Source organism: Danio aesculapii, chromosome 18 (genome assembly GCF_903798145.1).
Source record: "Danio aesculapii chromosome 18, fDanAes4.1, whole genome shotgun sequence".
NCBI lineage: Eukaryota > Metazoa > Chordata > Actinopteri > Cypriniformes > Danionidae > Danio > Danio aesculapii.
In genome coordinates this window covers 52,514,261-52,531,941 of record NC_079452.1, presented here as the reverse complement: position 1 = coordinate 52,531,941, position 17,681 = coordinate 52,514,261, and the positions used below count along the sequence as shown (strand labels likewise).

The 17,681-nt window shown below is 34.2% G+C and overlaps 1 protein-coding gene across 1 annotated transcript in view; it reads left to right on the top strand.

Annotated features, from left to right (window-relative positions):
- Positions 1–17,681, top strand: part of LOC130245253 (RNA polymerase II elongation factor ELL) — an 82,405-nt gene that overhangs the window by 30,206 nt on the left and 34,518 nt on the right. The window contains exons 3-4 of the mRNA XM_056477878.1: positions 9,307–9,431; positions 13,270–13,433. Of these exons, the coding sequence (XP_056333853.1) occupies positions 9,307–9,431; positions 13,270–13,433 (289 nt within the window). The remainder of the gene's footprint in view (positions 1–9,306; positions 9,432–13,269; positions 13,434–17,681) is intronic.

The window sequence follows — 17,681 nt, the reverse complement described above, 5'->3', positions numbered from 1 at the left end:
GTTGTGCAATCACAACAAAAAGTGTCTACTTCCACCAGTATAGTTATAGGAACTATAAAATATGAAATAGGAGCTAATTTAATGTCTTTTAAAAGAGTAATGATAAATAATAAAATTATTTTTAATTCCTATAGTGCAAAAAAGCATCTACTTCCACCAGTATAGTTAAAGGAACTATACAAATGTCCCTCGGGTCCCCCAATAGTTATTACATTTCGTGTGTACAAACTTTTACTCAGATCTGGATGGCTGGGTGTGTTCCCGTCATCACACACACGCACGCACACACACACACACACACTCACACTCACTCTTTCCCTGGAGACAGTATCTGGGAACCAAGGGGCTAAATGACATATGGTTATGAAGATCGAGGAGGAAACCAGGAATGGAAAAATAGGGCAGCCCCCAGAATGGGCTGACCTGCATGACATTGATTAGAATCAGAATATGAAGTGCGTATTGGTGGTTGAGCCAGGGGTCGACAAGTGAATGTACCATAGACCAGAGGTTCGGGGGGGAAGCGCTTGTCTCCTGGAGGGAAGAGGATGGGGGATGTGATGTTTTGGCAAAAGGAGACTTTAAGGGGGGCAAAGACTGTAAATCCATGGCTTTGCCGATGCCTCAGAGGTGACTGCCTTTTGTTCATCGGTGTGGCCATTTGAATCGCAAATGATTATTCATTCCTTCGCACCATTGACCTACAACTGAGACCTCCATGAAACGACTTGTTGGATTTGGGTGAAGGCGGCTACCGTTTTTTTGCTGTGGCTACAAGCAGCTGTAGTTTCTGGACTAGCTTTTGACCAGTCAGGATGTTTTTCCTTTTTGTTTTTTTCCAGGAAAAGATGCATTAGTCTGATCATTCCTTACTGCCTCATTTTTGAAGCCGTAAGGACATAACTGGGTCATTTACCATCATTTCACTGACTCAACCCCCCATCATCCCTAGTGTCCACCGTAGTAGCAGCTACTGTTTGCTAGTATGTTGTGACTGCTTGTTTTGTCGCATTGAAAACGAACAGATAATGAAGGGGGCAGGGTTCATTCTGTGGGGGTTGTGGAGTTGAATGTGTATGTTTGTGAGACTGGGAGCTGTTTTTTTTTTATTGGCTCCATGTGGCCGACAGTGCTTATGGTTGTACTGCGTGACCGGGCATTTGTGACAGCCCAAAAACTCTTTCCTGCGGTGGCCATATATGCTGTTTTTAGATCTGTTGGGCGGTAAATTGCTTGCTAGTGTATTTATGCACTTCATTAGACACAGCTGAAATAAGTCCAGCGCATTTCTAAAAATGAAGAGGTCCGTTTTCTAAAACATTTATGAAACACGTGGTTGTGAGCGACCTGTGTGATTATGAACATATTGCAGTCTATAGAGCAGGTGTTTTAAAACTATTTGATGCCAAGACACCCACACATATGATGATTTCTGTAAGAGCAATAACTTTAATAATAGACAACTGTATATTTTCATTATACATTTTCATATTAGGGCTGCACGGTGGCGCAGTGGGTAGCACGATCGCCTCACAGCAAGAAGGTCGCTGGTTTGGGCCTCGGCTGGATCAGTTGGCGTTTCTGTGTGGAGTTTGCATGTTCTCCCTGTGTTCACGTGTTTCCCCCACAAGTCCAAAGACATGTGCTTATAGATGAATTGGGTAAGCTGAATTGGCCGTAGTGTATGTGTGTGAACGAGTGTGTATGGATGTTTCCCAGTGATTGGTTGCAGCTGGAAGGGCATCCTCTGCGTAAAACATATGCTGGATAAATTGGCGGTTCATCCCGCTGTGGTGGCCCCAGATTAATAAAGGGACTAAGCCAAAAAGAAAATAAATGAATGAATGAATTTTCATATTAAGATTATATTAAAAATATTTTTAATATGCATATTAAAAAATTCAATTAGCTTTTGTGTAACCCTCGAATAAAAACCTGGTGAACTTTTAATTTATTCATATTATCTTAATATGTTTGTGTTGTTTATATTCATCTTATAATATTTTTGTTTTGTTTTAAACTGTATTTTCATGTATTAAGACCCATATTTTAATTAATATTATAATTAGCATCTATTTAGCCATTATTATGTATTTATTTATTAAGTTTTCTTCTAGGGCTGGGTAATAACATTGGAATCGATACTATTGACCGTACACCATTGTCAATAACGATTAAAAAAAGTTCAGTATGAAGTTTAAGTATGGAGGCTATGGTTTTATTAAAACGTGGCTGCTGATCGCTCGCCTTATGGAAATGCTAATAAGCTTCGGGGTTAAGTTTGTCATTTCCAATGGAAGCGTGTGACTTGAACGATGCACACATGAAAGCGACACACACGTGGCGCTCGCTCGCGCATTTTCCAGGTACACCTAGTTGGAAAAACATCTGAACTTTTCCGAATGCCACAAGAGCACTGCGATTCAAGTAGAAGTAACCAATCTGCTTCACTTTTTGTATGGAATATACACATTTCAGTGTGTATATTCCTAATTACCTAATTACAGTAGACTAATTACCTCAGACAAACACAGCACATCCAAACACTGCAGTGCTTTTTACTTTTCCTCCATAAACTTGCATCAGAGCTGCAGCAATGGTTTGTCTGTTTGTCATCTTCTGAGAAAATAGTTGATGGTCGCCTAGTTACGAGAGACGCCAGGGGAATGTGAGTGCAAAGCCCATTGCAAATGGTCAAGGAATCCACGCGCACGCGATTGTCACTTCAGGTCAAAATAACAACACACATGAAGATGAGTGCCTTATAGCAGCATTGAGGAGATTGTAAATAAAAAAGGATGTAAGGATATCACCATAGTAGCTTTTTGGTTTCTTTTCTTGTGCATCCCAGCCACTAGCACCCCATCTGAAAGATTTTTTTTAGCATAGGGGTAATATTGTCATTCTACGTCACAATTTGTAATGTTGAACATCTACTTGAATAATGATGGTTAGTTCCTTTATTGAAAGCTCAGATTTGATTATTATAATTTGTGTTGTTTACAGAGTTTGAGGTTTACTGTATCATTATTATTCACACCTTACAGATATTGATCTACGTTAAAGTTTGCTTTGATTGTTCAGTATTTATGCTTTACGCTTTGCACACACTTTGTAACATTTTATTTATCAAGTTTAAGAGTCTCTTTACCATTTATGTTTATTTTATCATAAAGAGATCAGATATTTTGTTTAAATATTTTTGTTTTTGACTATTAAAACTATTTGCCTTAATAAGGTTGGTAAATAAAAATAAAGTGGTTAAATAACCCCAAAAAATCATAATATTCCTAAATGTATTGTTAAAAAAAATTCTATAATTATCGATGCCAAATGGTATGAAACATGATATCGTGATCCTTTATTTTTGCATTATCGCCCAGCCCTATCTTCTACTCATTTTTGCTTTTGTTTATATTCTCTTTCGTTGTGTTTTATTTATTTATTTATTTATTAGTTGTATCTCAGTATAATTATTAAAAAATATATCTATAATATTACTATTGTCATTATTAATATTATTATTATTATTATTATTATTATTATTATAATTGATTTCATATTGCCTCTTGGTTTTTGTTTAATGTTGTTTCTATTTTTATCCTATTGATCTATTTTGTCTTGTTTAGCATTTCAGATTTTGTATTCATAGTTGTTCCGGTTTGTTTTGCAAACACCTGCTGTTGAGGAAGGGTTTGACTCGAGCACTTGCCGAGTTTCTTTTGGTTATTGGTAAGAAAACTGCTCAATCTCTATGCACAAATGTTCCACTATGCTTTCTGAGCGCTTTCATGCCTCAGGATATGTAGATGCATTCTTTAAACCAGTCTTTAACCAAACTCGCTCACACAGCATAACCCTGCATATTTGAAAACACCCCGTGGCTCTGCTTGACAGTGGGAATTAAAGGTGCCTTGTTATTGTTCCTTGCCATTTTATTTATGGATAAATAACACACCCCTGAAAAGCATTCTGTGACTTTCTGTGCCCACAGTCATTATCGTTTATCTCCTCAATTATTGCACATGTCCAAGTGCAAAAATGACAGACCTACCTGAACAAAACAAATATTATATATATATATATATATATATATATATATATATATATATATATATATATATATATATATATATATATATATATATATATATATATATATATATATATATATATATATATATATAAAAGACACTATATTACTTTTTCTCAGGATCTGGGACACTTCAACTAAAAGATCCATCTTTTTTTTCTTTTTTTTTTTTTTTGCTAAAGGCTGTTTAAAAGTAAAATCTGTATTTAACGACTCCGTAATACCTGTTGCTTAATAACGTTATATTTTGAATTGGCTATCTGTATTCTTGAAAGTAGGTTTCTAGGCCTCCCCTAAAGAATAAAGCTTCTCTTTTAATATTAGAAAGAGCCGTCTTAAGCTACGTTTTATATGAGAGTTATTGCACCTTGGAGTCTTGAAGTGCTGCTTTTTTTGGTTTTGGCCAGTTATCTTATTGATTTCTTTTCGCAGGACTTTGAACAGCTAGTAAGGTCGCGCTGTAGATGTTAGTCGTTCAGGGCTGCGTTTGTTTTTGATCGGCCTCAGATGACTGCGAGTGTTACGTAACTGACTCAGTTACTGAGTCGTGACCCTCGTGTTGCCTCAGAACACAAACTCTGTGCTGCAGTGGATCTGGCATGAATCAGTCAGAGCCCTTCAGTGTGCAGTTTTGATGCTCTTCTAGCTGAATGCTTTATACTGTAGCTTCTGAAGTGGTCTCATGACCAAAACATAGCTTCTTTTCAGTTGCAATTAAAGCCATTGACATAAGGGATGAACAACATTAGGGATGACAGAATAAAATGCAGCATCTGTGTAAAGAATCAATATTTTAGCACCTTTAAAGGTGTGGTCCACTACGATATCATATTTTTTTACTTTAGTTGCTGTGTATTGTAGCTGTGTGAACATCTCTGAAAAACTCCTCAAAAAGGAACAGCTCTAACCTAGTAGCTATAAAACTAATAAACGAAGCTGTGGATTGTGAGCCACAACTTGTAAGTATTTTTATTTTTTTAAATCGATCTATGACATGCCATTTCATATTAACGGTATGTTGTTCCAGGAAAGTAAACAAGGATGTAAACAACGGTAAATGCTTTTTGGCACTGTTAACAATTTAGCTACAAATTCAGTTTTATCTGTCAAACCCCTGTAAACACCCCCAGTCTATTTTTTCAGATATTTTTCAAGACACTTCTATACAGCTTAGTGACATTTAAAGGCTTAACTAGGTTAATTAGGTTAACTAGGAAAGTTAGATTAACTTGGCAAGTTATTGTATAACGATGGTTTGTTCTGTAGACTATCAAAAAAAAAAAATTATAGCTTAAAGTGGCTAAAAATTTTGACCTTAAAATGGCTTTTAAAAAATTAAAAACTGTTTTTATTCTAGCTGAAATAAAACAAATAATACTTTCTCCAGAAGAAAAAATATTATCGGACATACTGTGAAAATTTCCTTGCTCTGTTAAACATCATTTGCGAAATACTTAAAAAAAGAAAAAAAACTCAAAGGGGGGTTAACAAATTCTGACTTCAACTGTATAATGATCAGTAAACTAAAATGGAAATACTTTTTAAATTCAAAATAATGGTCCGGTAGTTGTAAGTTACTTGATGTGCATAAACCATGCTAAGTATGAACCATCTTGTACAGCATTTATTAATAACAATTTTAAAATCCAGAGTCGTGCTTAATAACATTAGTTAATACGCTGTGAGTTAACAAGAACTAACAAGGAATGACTTTTTTCCATTAACTAAATATATCGAAGATAAATAGATCCTGTTATAAATGTATTTTTCATGCTTGGAAGATAAAAAACACAATTAAAATTCAAATTATTATTAAAACACATTTCTCATACACAGCTAATGTCACATTTGCAAATAGGTTAAGGATTTTTTTATATTGTGTATTTAATTTGGGGGACGAGCAATTTTTGGAAAATAATCAAATTGCTTTTTTCTTTTATCAAATACTTTGCATTAATCAATAAAGACTAGCATTAAACATTTTATATGAACAACACGATATTCATGTGTTGTATAATTGATGATTTTCCTCAAAAATATTTCAAACTTGTCCACACAAATTAAAAACAATCATAATTAGTAGTTTCAGTTTTAATTTGATCAGTTAAACGCTTTAGCAGTCACCTAATAATAGTCGCCTATCTAATTTTAAGAGAGAGTTAGAGAGGCAGACATTAATCAGTTGTGGCCTTTGCAGTTATACCATTGTCATATTAGGTAACACTTTATTTTAAGATGTCTTGTTGCACGTCATGCAACTAACCCTAAACCTAACCCACATTCTAACCCTAATTATGTCATAAGTACCTAGATTTACTGTATTCTAATAGTTAGCAAGCATCTACTGTGGTGAATATAAGATGGAGTAACGAATATCAAAAGAAGAATAAACGAATTGTCTCTCATTAAATTGTCAATTGTTCTAAGGACATGAGAGTGCGCTCATATAATTTAAAGACCATAAAGATTTTATATTTGTTGTGCCAACATTCATATTGGTCCAAAAACGATACATTTTTATTTGTAGCTAAATATTTGTCTGTGTCAGAAATAGGATTGTTTGCTTTGTTTTACTAAATGCTTAGTGGATTTTTTTTTTATTGTTTCATATAAACTGCTGTAAACTGCAATTATGTAACTGTGTGACAGCTATAAATTCATGAACACTTTTGCTGAAAGTGCTCCCATATGTTCCAAAATGTTTTTTCTAATGTAATGTGAAACCCATTTAAACTGTTGACAACACTGTACGGAATACCAAATGTTTATGCTTATGAGGCATAAAAACACATGGATTAAAGATGAGATGACACATTTTGGTGTTCACATTAAAAATAGAAAATAAATTTTTATTTGTTCAGTGCATAAACATTCTGTCAAATATCTACTTTTGTGTGTCAATAACTAAAAATAGGCTTAATGCGGAAGAAAAATTGTTCTAATATTGTTCAGTTTAACGTATATATTTATTTAAAAATTAAACAACATCTGTACTTCTAAAAATGTATGAAGGATTAATACATTTGAGTGTTTTTGAATGATTGAAAACTTATTTTTATCAAATAGTTAATTGACAATATTTTGAAGGATGTGCAAAAATAAAATTAAAAAAGCCATTTATAGGTCTGTCACGAAGTCTATTTTTTGTTGTACAATATATTGCACCAAAATATATTGTGATAAACGATATTCTTGTAATTTTAAGACCATTTTATGCCATTAATTGAACACAGTTGAATAATTAGGCATTGGAATCAGAATGTGAAAATGCATATCCTAAATAAATAATAATAAATGTTAACAAAAAAGTGCAAGGTAAAAAGTAACAGAGGCTGCGATATCTGCTACCAGATCTATTTTCAGTTGTCAGACACCTACATGAAAATATACTATAGTAATCTATAGTAAATACTCTAGTGTTTTGTTTTAACCATACTGACACGGTCACATCCAATAAAGATAGAGATGTTACACAGTCAGCTAAAATGTTGCTAGAATTGGTTTATGTATGGGCGATATATAATGCATCACCACAAATGACCGAGGTTATGTCCATGTCTTGTGCGATAAGTCGATTTATTGATTATTGTGACAGGTCTAGCCATTTATTTAATATTTCGTGCTTGCGTTGTAATCCTTAACCTCATTAACTTTACAAAAAATAAAACATTATGCTTTAAACAACAGATACTTGGCAATAGAACAAACAGTATAATATAATGCCAGGGTGATAGAAGGTAAATGATAATAATAATAATAATAATAATAATAATAATAATAATAATAATAATGATGATGATGATGATGATGATGATGATAATGATAATAACAATACAAAAAAAAAACACAAAAAACAAGAATATAAATAATTAAATAAAATTCTACAAACAAGCATGACCTTTACATTAATCAAACATTTTAAAAAAAGGGGACAAATGAACAGTTTTAATGGCCTTTCTATTAGCACTAAGCTGAACCATACAAAAGTGTTTTTTTAGTTCCTTATAAAACAAAGTGAAACAAAGTTTATTTGTTGGAAAATGTACACTTATGAAAATGAAACTTGATCAACAAATTAAATAGAACAAAAACTTCATTATTCAGGTTATCAAAATTACATTTTCAAAATGCAATTACAAATGAAAATTTGATAAAGACAGCAGCATCATACCAAAGCTTTTTAACATAACCACAGTGCCAAAAGATGTGGGGTACACTTTTCAAATGCAAAGAGCAATAAGAGCAGTTTAAATCAAAATCCTTTTTAAATTTACTGAGAAAACGTTTAACCGGATAGAATTTATGAATTAGTTTAAAAGATATTTCTTTTATCTTATTTGTAACAAAAAATTGTGAGGTAATGACCAAATACTTTCCCATTTAGGAATTCTTACCATTTTTTTCCAATAGGTAATGGAGCTATTGGAAACAGCTTGGTTTTAAATCAGTCACTCAAATCAACCAATCAATGGGACATATTATAATCTATAAAGGTTTTATGGTTTTGATTCTCAAAAAATACTTTTTCTTTTCCCTTTCATGTATCACAAAGAAGTAGTTTTTACTCCAAGAAGCCTGAAACTCTGTGCTCATATTTAGCAACTGTTAGTTGTGCAATGAGATGCTTATTACAAACCCACTTTAAGCTTGCGGATTTAGCACATATGAATCAGTTTCAGAAATAGTGCGGAACAAAACATCCCCTCATCAAATGGCTTTTGGTACAGCAAGTGCTTTTTTTCTGGGAAAATAATAACATAATTGCTTTATGAAGACATAATACTTAGCATTTTACAATCAAGCTGAACACTTTGGTTTAGAAAGGCAAGTCTCTGAGTAGCCGGAGGAGTTTAATTGAATAAAAGATGTTTTTATGAAACATTTTGTTGAAACAAGTGGCACGAACTAGATCTTTTATCAATGAGCAAAAGCCTGTGTGTTATACAAGTAATGGAATTGGTTTTAGTGTAGTATATCGTGTGTTAAGTCTTCTTGTCATTCAGCTGGTTTGTACGTTACACAAGTCAATTTCCATTGCTTAAAATAGCCGTTTAATAGATCTGGGGTATAAATAAGTGTCCGTTTCTTGGAATTAAACTGTTTGTCTGTATAGTTGTGCAGGTGTTTGTGTGTATTTATAAATGTTATGTAGAATTAAATTGGACGTACGGACACGAGTCTGAAATGTCTTTGTTTTTCTTTTTCTTTTACAGTATATCAAGATTCCAGCGTCCTTGGATTCCCCTGATGCTTTCCGTGTTTTCTCATTCTACCTGTCCAGCGACAGTAAAGACAAACCTCAGGCCAGCTTTGATTGTGTTCACCAGTTTGTTTCGGGGTAAGACACTGATGCAAATAGTCAGCAGGATGGTCAGTGTGTCAATAAAACTGCATTTATTTCTTTAAATAAAAACACTAATAATTTATGAATTTAATTGTTAATAATAATAATAATATTAATAATAATATTAGAAAAATTATTACTTCTGCTGCTGCAACCACTACTACTACATCTACTACTACTAATAATAATAGTAAAACCAATAAATGCAAAACATAAGCTCTTACAACATGAAAAATGACTTAAAATCATGTAAATTTCCCCTGTTTTTGCATGGCTGTCTAAATAACTTGGTTCTGATTGGTCAGTCGTGACATTCCAAAGAACGCTATTCCCAGATAACAACTGCTGAAACTAATAACACATGCTCATCCAGGTGTGTGCATGCACATGGTTTGCCGCAGCCTTCGCACGGTCGCATAGCCCTCAACGTGGCTGACGCTGACATGCACCTCTAAAAATAATTTAACTACATGTCACAATGACGCGTAGCACAAGCTCTTTGATTGGTCGGCTTAGTACCGATGATGAGCGTGGGCGGTGCTGGGAGCCGCGAGCCAGATGGAGCGAGTGTTTACAAGTGTCGAGTCCTGTGGAGGAGCTCCAGATGGAAACTTTTGTTTTGTTTACCTTATGATGAAAGTTGTTGCACGTCCACCGGTTCCCGCCTCTGAATGAGCAAATTTTAGCTACTTGTAGCATTCAGAAAATCAAAACACGAAACTCGATACAGAGGAACGTAAAAACCTACTGCCAGCTAGCTTTTCGGAAGTGTTATTGCAGAGCAACACAAACAGCATGCAGAAGTATAAATGCACGGCTACCTGCAAGGCAGGCATCATGGGTCACACAGATCACTCGACGCAGAAGTATAAATCAGTTATACAACACAACAGCTCTTACTTAATGCTGTTGGTTAGTTTACTACAATTAAAACCGTTTTGTTACTTGATGCAAAATAAATATATTAAATAAAAACAACAGAAGCATCACAATAATATTCAGGTAATATTCTGGAGTTAATTAGGGCTGCATGATATTGAAAAATTCTAACATTGTGATATTTTTACGATTATATATTGGGATATGAATTAGAGCTGGGCTGATAAGCGATATTATATCGAATCGCGATAAAATTTATGTCAATAACAATAATAAGCTCTGGACTTGTTTTTTCTCTGTATTGATCTAAGAACTAATCACACAGCAGAAATGTGCTACAACGGGAATCTAAAAATGTGTTGATACTAGAAATGTACCGAATTTTAGGACACCAAAAATGTATCTGTCGAAAATATGTTATGCCATTTAATGGACCCTCAAATTTTTTGGGCTTTAGTCATTGTTGGGGTACTCTTTAAATCTGGAAGCATTAACAGCTTATAATGTAATATAAATCATTATGGTTTAATATGGAAAATTATTATCGAGATAGAATTTTTGTCATATCGCCCAGCCTAATATGAATACAATTTCTTCATATGACCTCAAATCTCTATTTGGAAAGAATTTATAATGTTAGATTGATTGCGATGATTCTACAGTGGGAATGCATCTTCATAAAATCGAATAAACAATCTATACAATTTTTGGGGGTCGCCGACTCGTTTTCGTTGAGTATTTTCATGCATAACCATCTATAAATACAATCAAGAAAAAGACAGTTGAAATAAATTGCTTTATTATTATTATTATTATTTTATTATGTATTATTAAGTACAGTGATTCAAAATAATTCACTAAAAGTAATCCAAAGTTAAGGTCACAATTTCTTATACCTGAATGTTTTTGTGAAAATATTATACAATCACAGGTATAAAAAACACATGCAAATGATACATTATAATACAAACTCAACATTGCATATCCTGCGATGTGGCTATAGCGAATGAGCACATTGCGATATCAATGCTGAAACGATATATTGTGCACTAGTGTCAAGTGTAGGTTGTTGTTTGTTAGGATCAACATTTACCGTGACCTTTGAACCCAAGTGGCATTACAGTATTTGGCGTCACGGTGGGTTGTGAAGTTGCTGCCTCTTGATCAGGGTGGCACTGATCTGTTCGTTCAGAAGCTCAAAGGAGACTTGTTGTCTCACAATACTCCTCTTGTCTTGCTGAAGAATAGCATTACATTGGTTTGTGGGAAAGAGGATGCAAAGCAATTCCACAAGAACCGGTTAAGGCTATTAGTCATAAATTAGTCACTGACTTTCCGGCTGCTTTGCAGACAAAGGAGCGGCTGTGACACTTAGCAATGGGGAGCGAGGTATTAAACATGTCAGTCTTTACATAGCAGGTTGATTCACGACGCTTTCAATGAAATTTCTTTTGTCACACTCATTTAACCTTTTTCAAAACAAAGTTGCTTGAGCTAAAATCAGTGATTTTTAGAATATTTAGAATATCATATGAATAATTTACATTTTAAAAAGTTATGCATATAATAAAAATAGATGCAGTCTCAGTGAGCAGAAGATGCTAAAATACAAACATTAACTGACATTTAATATTGTCAAATATATACACTCCCTGGCCACTTTATTAGATACACTTTACTAGTACCGGGTTGGGCCCACTTTTGTCTTCAGAACTGCCTTAATCATCCATGAAGGGAATCTCCCTTTCCACCACATTTCAAAGGTGCTCTATTGGATTGAGATCTGGTGACTGTGGAGGCCATTTGAGTACAATGAACGCATTGTCATGTTCAAGAAATCAGTCTGAGATGATTTGCGCTTTATGACATGGTGCGTTATCCTGCTGGAAGTAGCCATCAGAAGATGGGTACGCTGGGGTCATAAAGTGATGAACATGGTCAGCAACAATAGGCTGTGGCATTGATATGATGCTCAATTGGACTAATGGGCCCAAAGTGTGCCAAGAAAATATCCCCACACCATTACACCACCCCTAGCAGCCTAAACCGTTGATACAAGGCAGGATAGATCCATGCTTTTATGTTGTTGACGTCAAATTCTGACCCTATCATCAGAAAGCAGAAATTGAGACTCATCAGACCAGGCAATGTTTTTCCAATCTTCTGTTGTCCAATTTTGTGAGCCTCTGCCAATTGTAGTCTCAGTAACAAGATGTAGCTCTCCTCTGACCTCTGGCATCAACAAAACATTTGCGTCCACAGAACTGCCAGACACTGGATATTTTCTTTTTTGGGCCACTCTCTGTAAACCCTAGAGATGGTTGTGGTTGAAAATCCCAGTAGATCAGTTGTTTCTGAAATACTCAGACCAGCCCGTCTGGCACCAACAACCATGCCATGTTCAAAGTCACTTAAATCCCCTTTCTTCCCCATTTTGATGCTCTGTTTGAACTGCAGCAGATCGTCTTGACCATGTCTACATGGCTAAATGCACCGAGTTGCTGCCATGTGATTGGCTGATTAGAAATTTGTGTTAACAAGCAGCTGACAACTGTACCTAATAAAGTGGCAGTGAGTATATATTTTAAAGTTACATGAAATAAATGCAGTGTTGGTAAGCAAAAGCATTAAAAATAATAACTTACTTTGCAAAATGCACAGTATAATGTGTGAAATAGTGTTTATATATGTATATAATAGAATTTTACATTTTAATAATATATGCATTTATTATTTCTCTTTTTTTCTCTCTCTTAAACGAGCTCTATAGTTAGATCCTGTTGACAAATTCAATCAAAACACTCTTAAAAATGTGGTGTGGTGCTAAACATCACTTAATGGTTTATTTTCCAAAGAATTGTGACCAGCTCTTCCAAACTTGTGAAATTAATCCACAAATATTTCAACAAATCCACAAATAATTTTGTTTATTTTATTTATTTTTTGTGCTCAGAGATGGCAGGGATCGTCTGGAAGGTCAGGGCAGTATTCAGGATAAAATCACAGTGTGTGCCACCGACGATTCCTACCAGATGACACGCGAGCGCATGTCTCAAGTGGAAAAGGACATCTGGAGTCGCTCAGCCATCGAAATCAAACCTGGATCTACACGTCCAAGTAAGAATCCAGCTCATGTGCACACAAAGAACCGCTCCATATGCACAGACACAATCATCTCTCATTAAACATATCAAATAACACTTTTTTTTCCAAGTAATACCCAAGTAATATCATTTCCCAATGATACTCAAGTGAAAGCACAGATACTTGAGCAAAAGTTTAAAAAATGCAGTTTTAAAACTAGCCTGACAAAATAAAAAAATAAATAAAAAAATTAAAATAATAATAATAATAATTATAATAATAATTATAATTTATATGTAAAATGTTTTTAAAAATTATTTTATTATTCAGATTTCATTTAGTGTGATTTCTGAAAAAAAAATGTTTTCAATTAAATATATGATGATGTGATTTGAAAATCTGAATTTTTAACCATATATTTATTTCTTTCTTTAGTCATGTTTATATAATTATTAGACAACATATTAGCTTTGCTAATATGTTGTCTAATAATTATATAAACATGACTAATACCTGGCAAACTTTTTTGATATTTCCTGTTAAAAAAAGTGACATTTTTATAAATGATGTGGTTTTAATATTCTTTATCATATTGTTTTTTTGTGTGCTTTTGTTTGTATGCTGTGTCATGATGCTACTGCCCTAATTTAAAGTTCTTAAACTTAAATAAGAAACCAAATGGCAATTTATTTAGACAATAGATGTAGAAGAAATATTCGTATAATAGTACAAAGGTATAATGGTTTTAGATTTTTTATTATTTTTATTTTGATTTGATTTGATTTATTTATTTATTTATTTTTATTTATTTATTTATTTAATTTATTTATTTATTTAATTTATTTATTTATTTTTCATTTTTCAAATTCAGTTATTTTTAAATAGTTTTTAAAGGGCAGATTTACTAGTTTGTATAAGTTTTTATATTTTTTTATATTATGAAATTGCTTAGTTTTAGTTTTTTATTATTTTTACTATAGTTTTTATTAGTTTCAGTATTAGTTTTAATTTAAATTTATTTTATTTATTTATTTATTTTTTTGTAAATTAGGATATTTGTTAGGTGCAAGATTCAAAATCATCAGAATAAATATTGTATAATAAAACTCAATCAAAGATACATTTTTTGAAACATGTATTCAGAGGACACATGAGCACTACCATCTACCCATCCTCAAATTCAAAAACAACAGCCTGCAAAATAGCAGGCCTAAGTACAATATGTGTGCAAAGCTACTTCTGAGATTACATACACAGTAATGATGGGAAGTTTGGATTTTTAACACAAACCAGATTTTGTGTGTCAATCTTCCCGTTTTTCGACTCAACATACCAAAAATATGTAGTCAGCAATCATAATTTCGAGTCACTTAAAACATCACCCTGATCTGAAAGTTTCTTACAATTAGGTAATGCTGCTTGTCGAGAAGACAACGCTTCTATGTTTGTTTTTGCTGTCAATTGCGAAAAACATGATCGATAAGTGCCATGATATACCGCTGTGAGTTTAACTGCATGCGATGCGTGCGTAAAGGGGAGTCAGATTTGTCTGGGGAGTCAGATTTTGATGCAACTTACCTTCACCTCCTCTTGTGGGTGGGCCCACGCCGGCTTGTGCTATACACTGGTCACTACTAATTGAATGGAGTAGGAGCATACAGTTATGTTTTGCTAAATAAGTTGCATATAATATTTACGTTTCAAAACCGCCCAAATTTTGTCACCCGTCTATGTCATTTTTTAATCGCACAATCAAATTCAAAACCGCCCAATTGGGCGGGAATCTGCCCAATCTGACAACACTGGGAGGATGTCATGTACTGTTTGTGTTAGGTTCACCTCCTGAATCATGCATGCGCAGCCAGTGTTGCCAACTTAGCAATTTTGTTGCTAGATTTAGCAACTTTTCATACTACTCTAGCAACTTTTTTTTTCAAAAAGCACCTTGCAACAAATTTAGCAACTTTTAATGTTCATTTGGCTACTTTTAGCAATTTTTAAACAGCAACTTCACATTCGGTCTTGTTGCTGGAGTTCAAATATTTCAACGTATCCGCAGCTCAAATCGGATCCCAATTTTCCGCATACGGATATGATTGGCAAATCACAAATCGATAAATAGTCAAATATATTTTTCATAAAAATCTATATAGACATATTTCACAATGTTCTTGCTGAGATAGACAGTCAGTTTGAGAAAACATTCATTATTTTCTATACCACATAAAGATGTAGTTTTGAGTTGCGATTACGCAATGACGTCATCACGCAAAGTAATATGTTAATAAGAACCTATTTATTGTGCATCTGGATGTAATGTTTTAATACAATATAATACATGGCGCCTCAGAGAGTAGAGACATGATGGGCTTACACTTGTCAGATACTACGTGATGATGTCACCGATATGCAGATTAGCCTGTCGTCATCTGTCAACATTTAGCTACTTTTCAGGCAGACTTTAGCTACTTTTCATTGGACATAGTTGGCAACACTGTGCGCAGTATTATCAGCTCACCGGATCTCAAGTCTGATCACTGTGTAGCCTCTGATAAGTTCTAGTTACTGAATAACTTTAGAAAATGGTTTATTTTGATTCAATTCAATTCACCTTTATTTGTATAGCGCTTATACAATGTAGATTGTGTCAAAGCAGCTTCACATAAAAGGTCACAGTAAATAGGAACAGTGTAGTTCAGTTTGTAGTGTTTAAGTTCAGTTTAGCTCAGTTCAGTTTGGTTTAAAATCACTACTGAGAGTCCAAACCCTGAAGAGCAAAACCAACGATGCGCAGCTCTACAGATCCCGAACCATGCAAGCCAGTGGTGACAGCGGAGAGGGAAAAAAAACTTCACTAATTGGCGAAAGTGAAGAAAAAAAAAACCTTGAGAGAAACCAGACTCAGTTGGGCACGACCCTTTTAATTTCTCCGCTGGCCAAACGTCTTGTGCAGAGCTGCAGTCTCAGTGGTGGAGGCTGGAAGCTGGCCTCAGCGAAGGCTTGTCTGTCTCTGGAGCGTCACAGGAATCAGTCTCATGTTCTCCACTCTTCCATGACCACCACAGTAGCTGCTCAGGATACGGCCTGGTCCAGGATATGGAAACCTTGGGATCATCTCGTCGTTGGTCTTGGGTTTATTTTGAGTCAGAGTGAGGTATCAGGCATCTTGAAAAACAAGTAGTTTGTGGATTAGTGCTTACTGGAGATGCGAATAAATCAAATGATTCAGTTCGATTTGGTGTAATACTTCAAACGGTTCATTTAGAAGATCCGGTTAAAGGAATGATTCATTCGCGATCAGGATCACTAATATGGAAATAAAACCCATTATTAGGCACAAATGTGTTAAATTAAGTTCAAGTCATATTTAATGTTGTCGCCGTGTTGCTGTCCTGTTCAGGCATTGTTTTTGTCATGGGAGCAACAGCGAGGACTTACTAGAAGAGAACTGGCTTGATCTTGACCAATGGCAGCACGAAGTAAATAGATTTACTTTTAAAAGGCATCCAGGCATTTATGTTTTAAATACATTTACAAAGACGAAAACAAAGGACGTTTTTTTCTGTAATTTTAGTTAGTTTCAGTTAGTTTTGTTTGTACACAAAACAGTTTCAGTTAGTTCTCTCGTTTTTATTTTTATTTCAGTTAACGAAAATGTTTTTCATTTCTAGTTTTAGTTTTTTTGTTCATTTTGATTAACTATAATAGCTTTAAACCGTACTTTAGAGAATAAAACAGAAATTAGGTTTTGTTTAAACATGTGTATCAAATAAATCATAATTAAGATCATTTGAGCGGCCTTTTAATTATTTGCATTGTTGTATAACAAGCTGAAACCATGCCATGTAAAGCACAAACCATTTGCTTCTAGCATGTTAAGCAGCCACGTTTGTTTATTATGCATAAAATGGAAGAAAAATGTAGTTACATAAACAGTGAAATTGTAAGGTAGAATAAAAACCGTTTGATTTGCTATTGCTCTTCCTATTTTACACCCCTCATCATGTCCTACAAATAACATTCATCTGGAGGACAAAGCAGGGCGTTTTTGATGAAGAGATGTTTGTGTATCAGACGAGCTGCGTACGATTCGTTTCCCTCCCCCCAGTCACTTTATCTTGTGATGACACAGGCATGAAGCCACAGACCTGTTCCATTAATCTGATTGAGACTGCCAGAAGTATGCGCTAACAAGTCTCATGCTGGGTGGATGAAGTTTAGCCCGGGATTTTAATTACCATGGCTGGGGATCAATTAGGTTTTCATCTGCAGAAATGTACT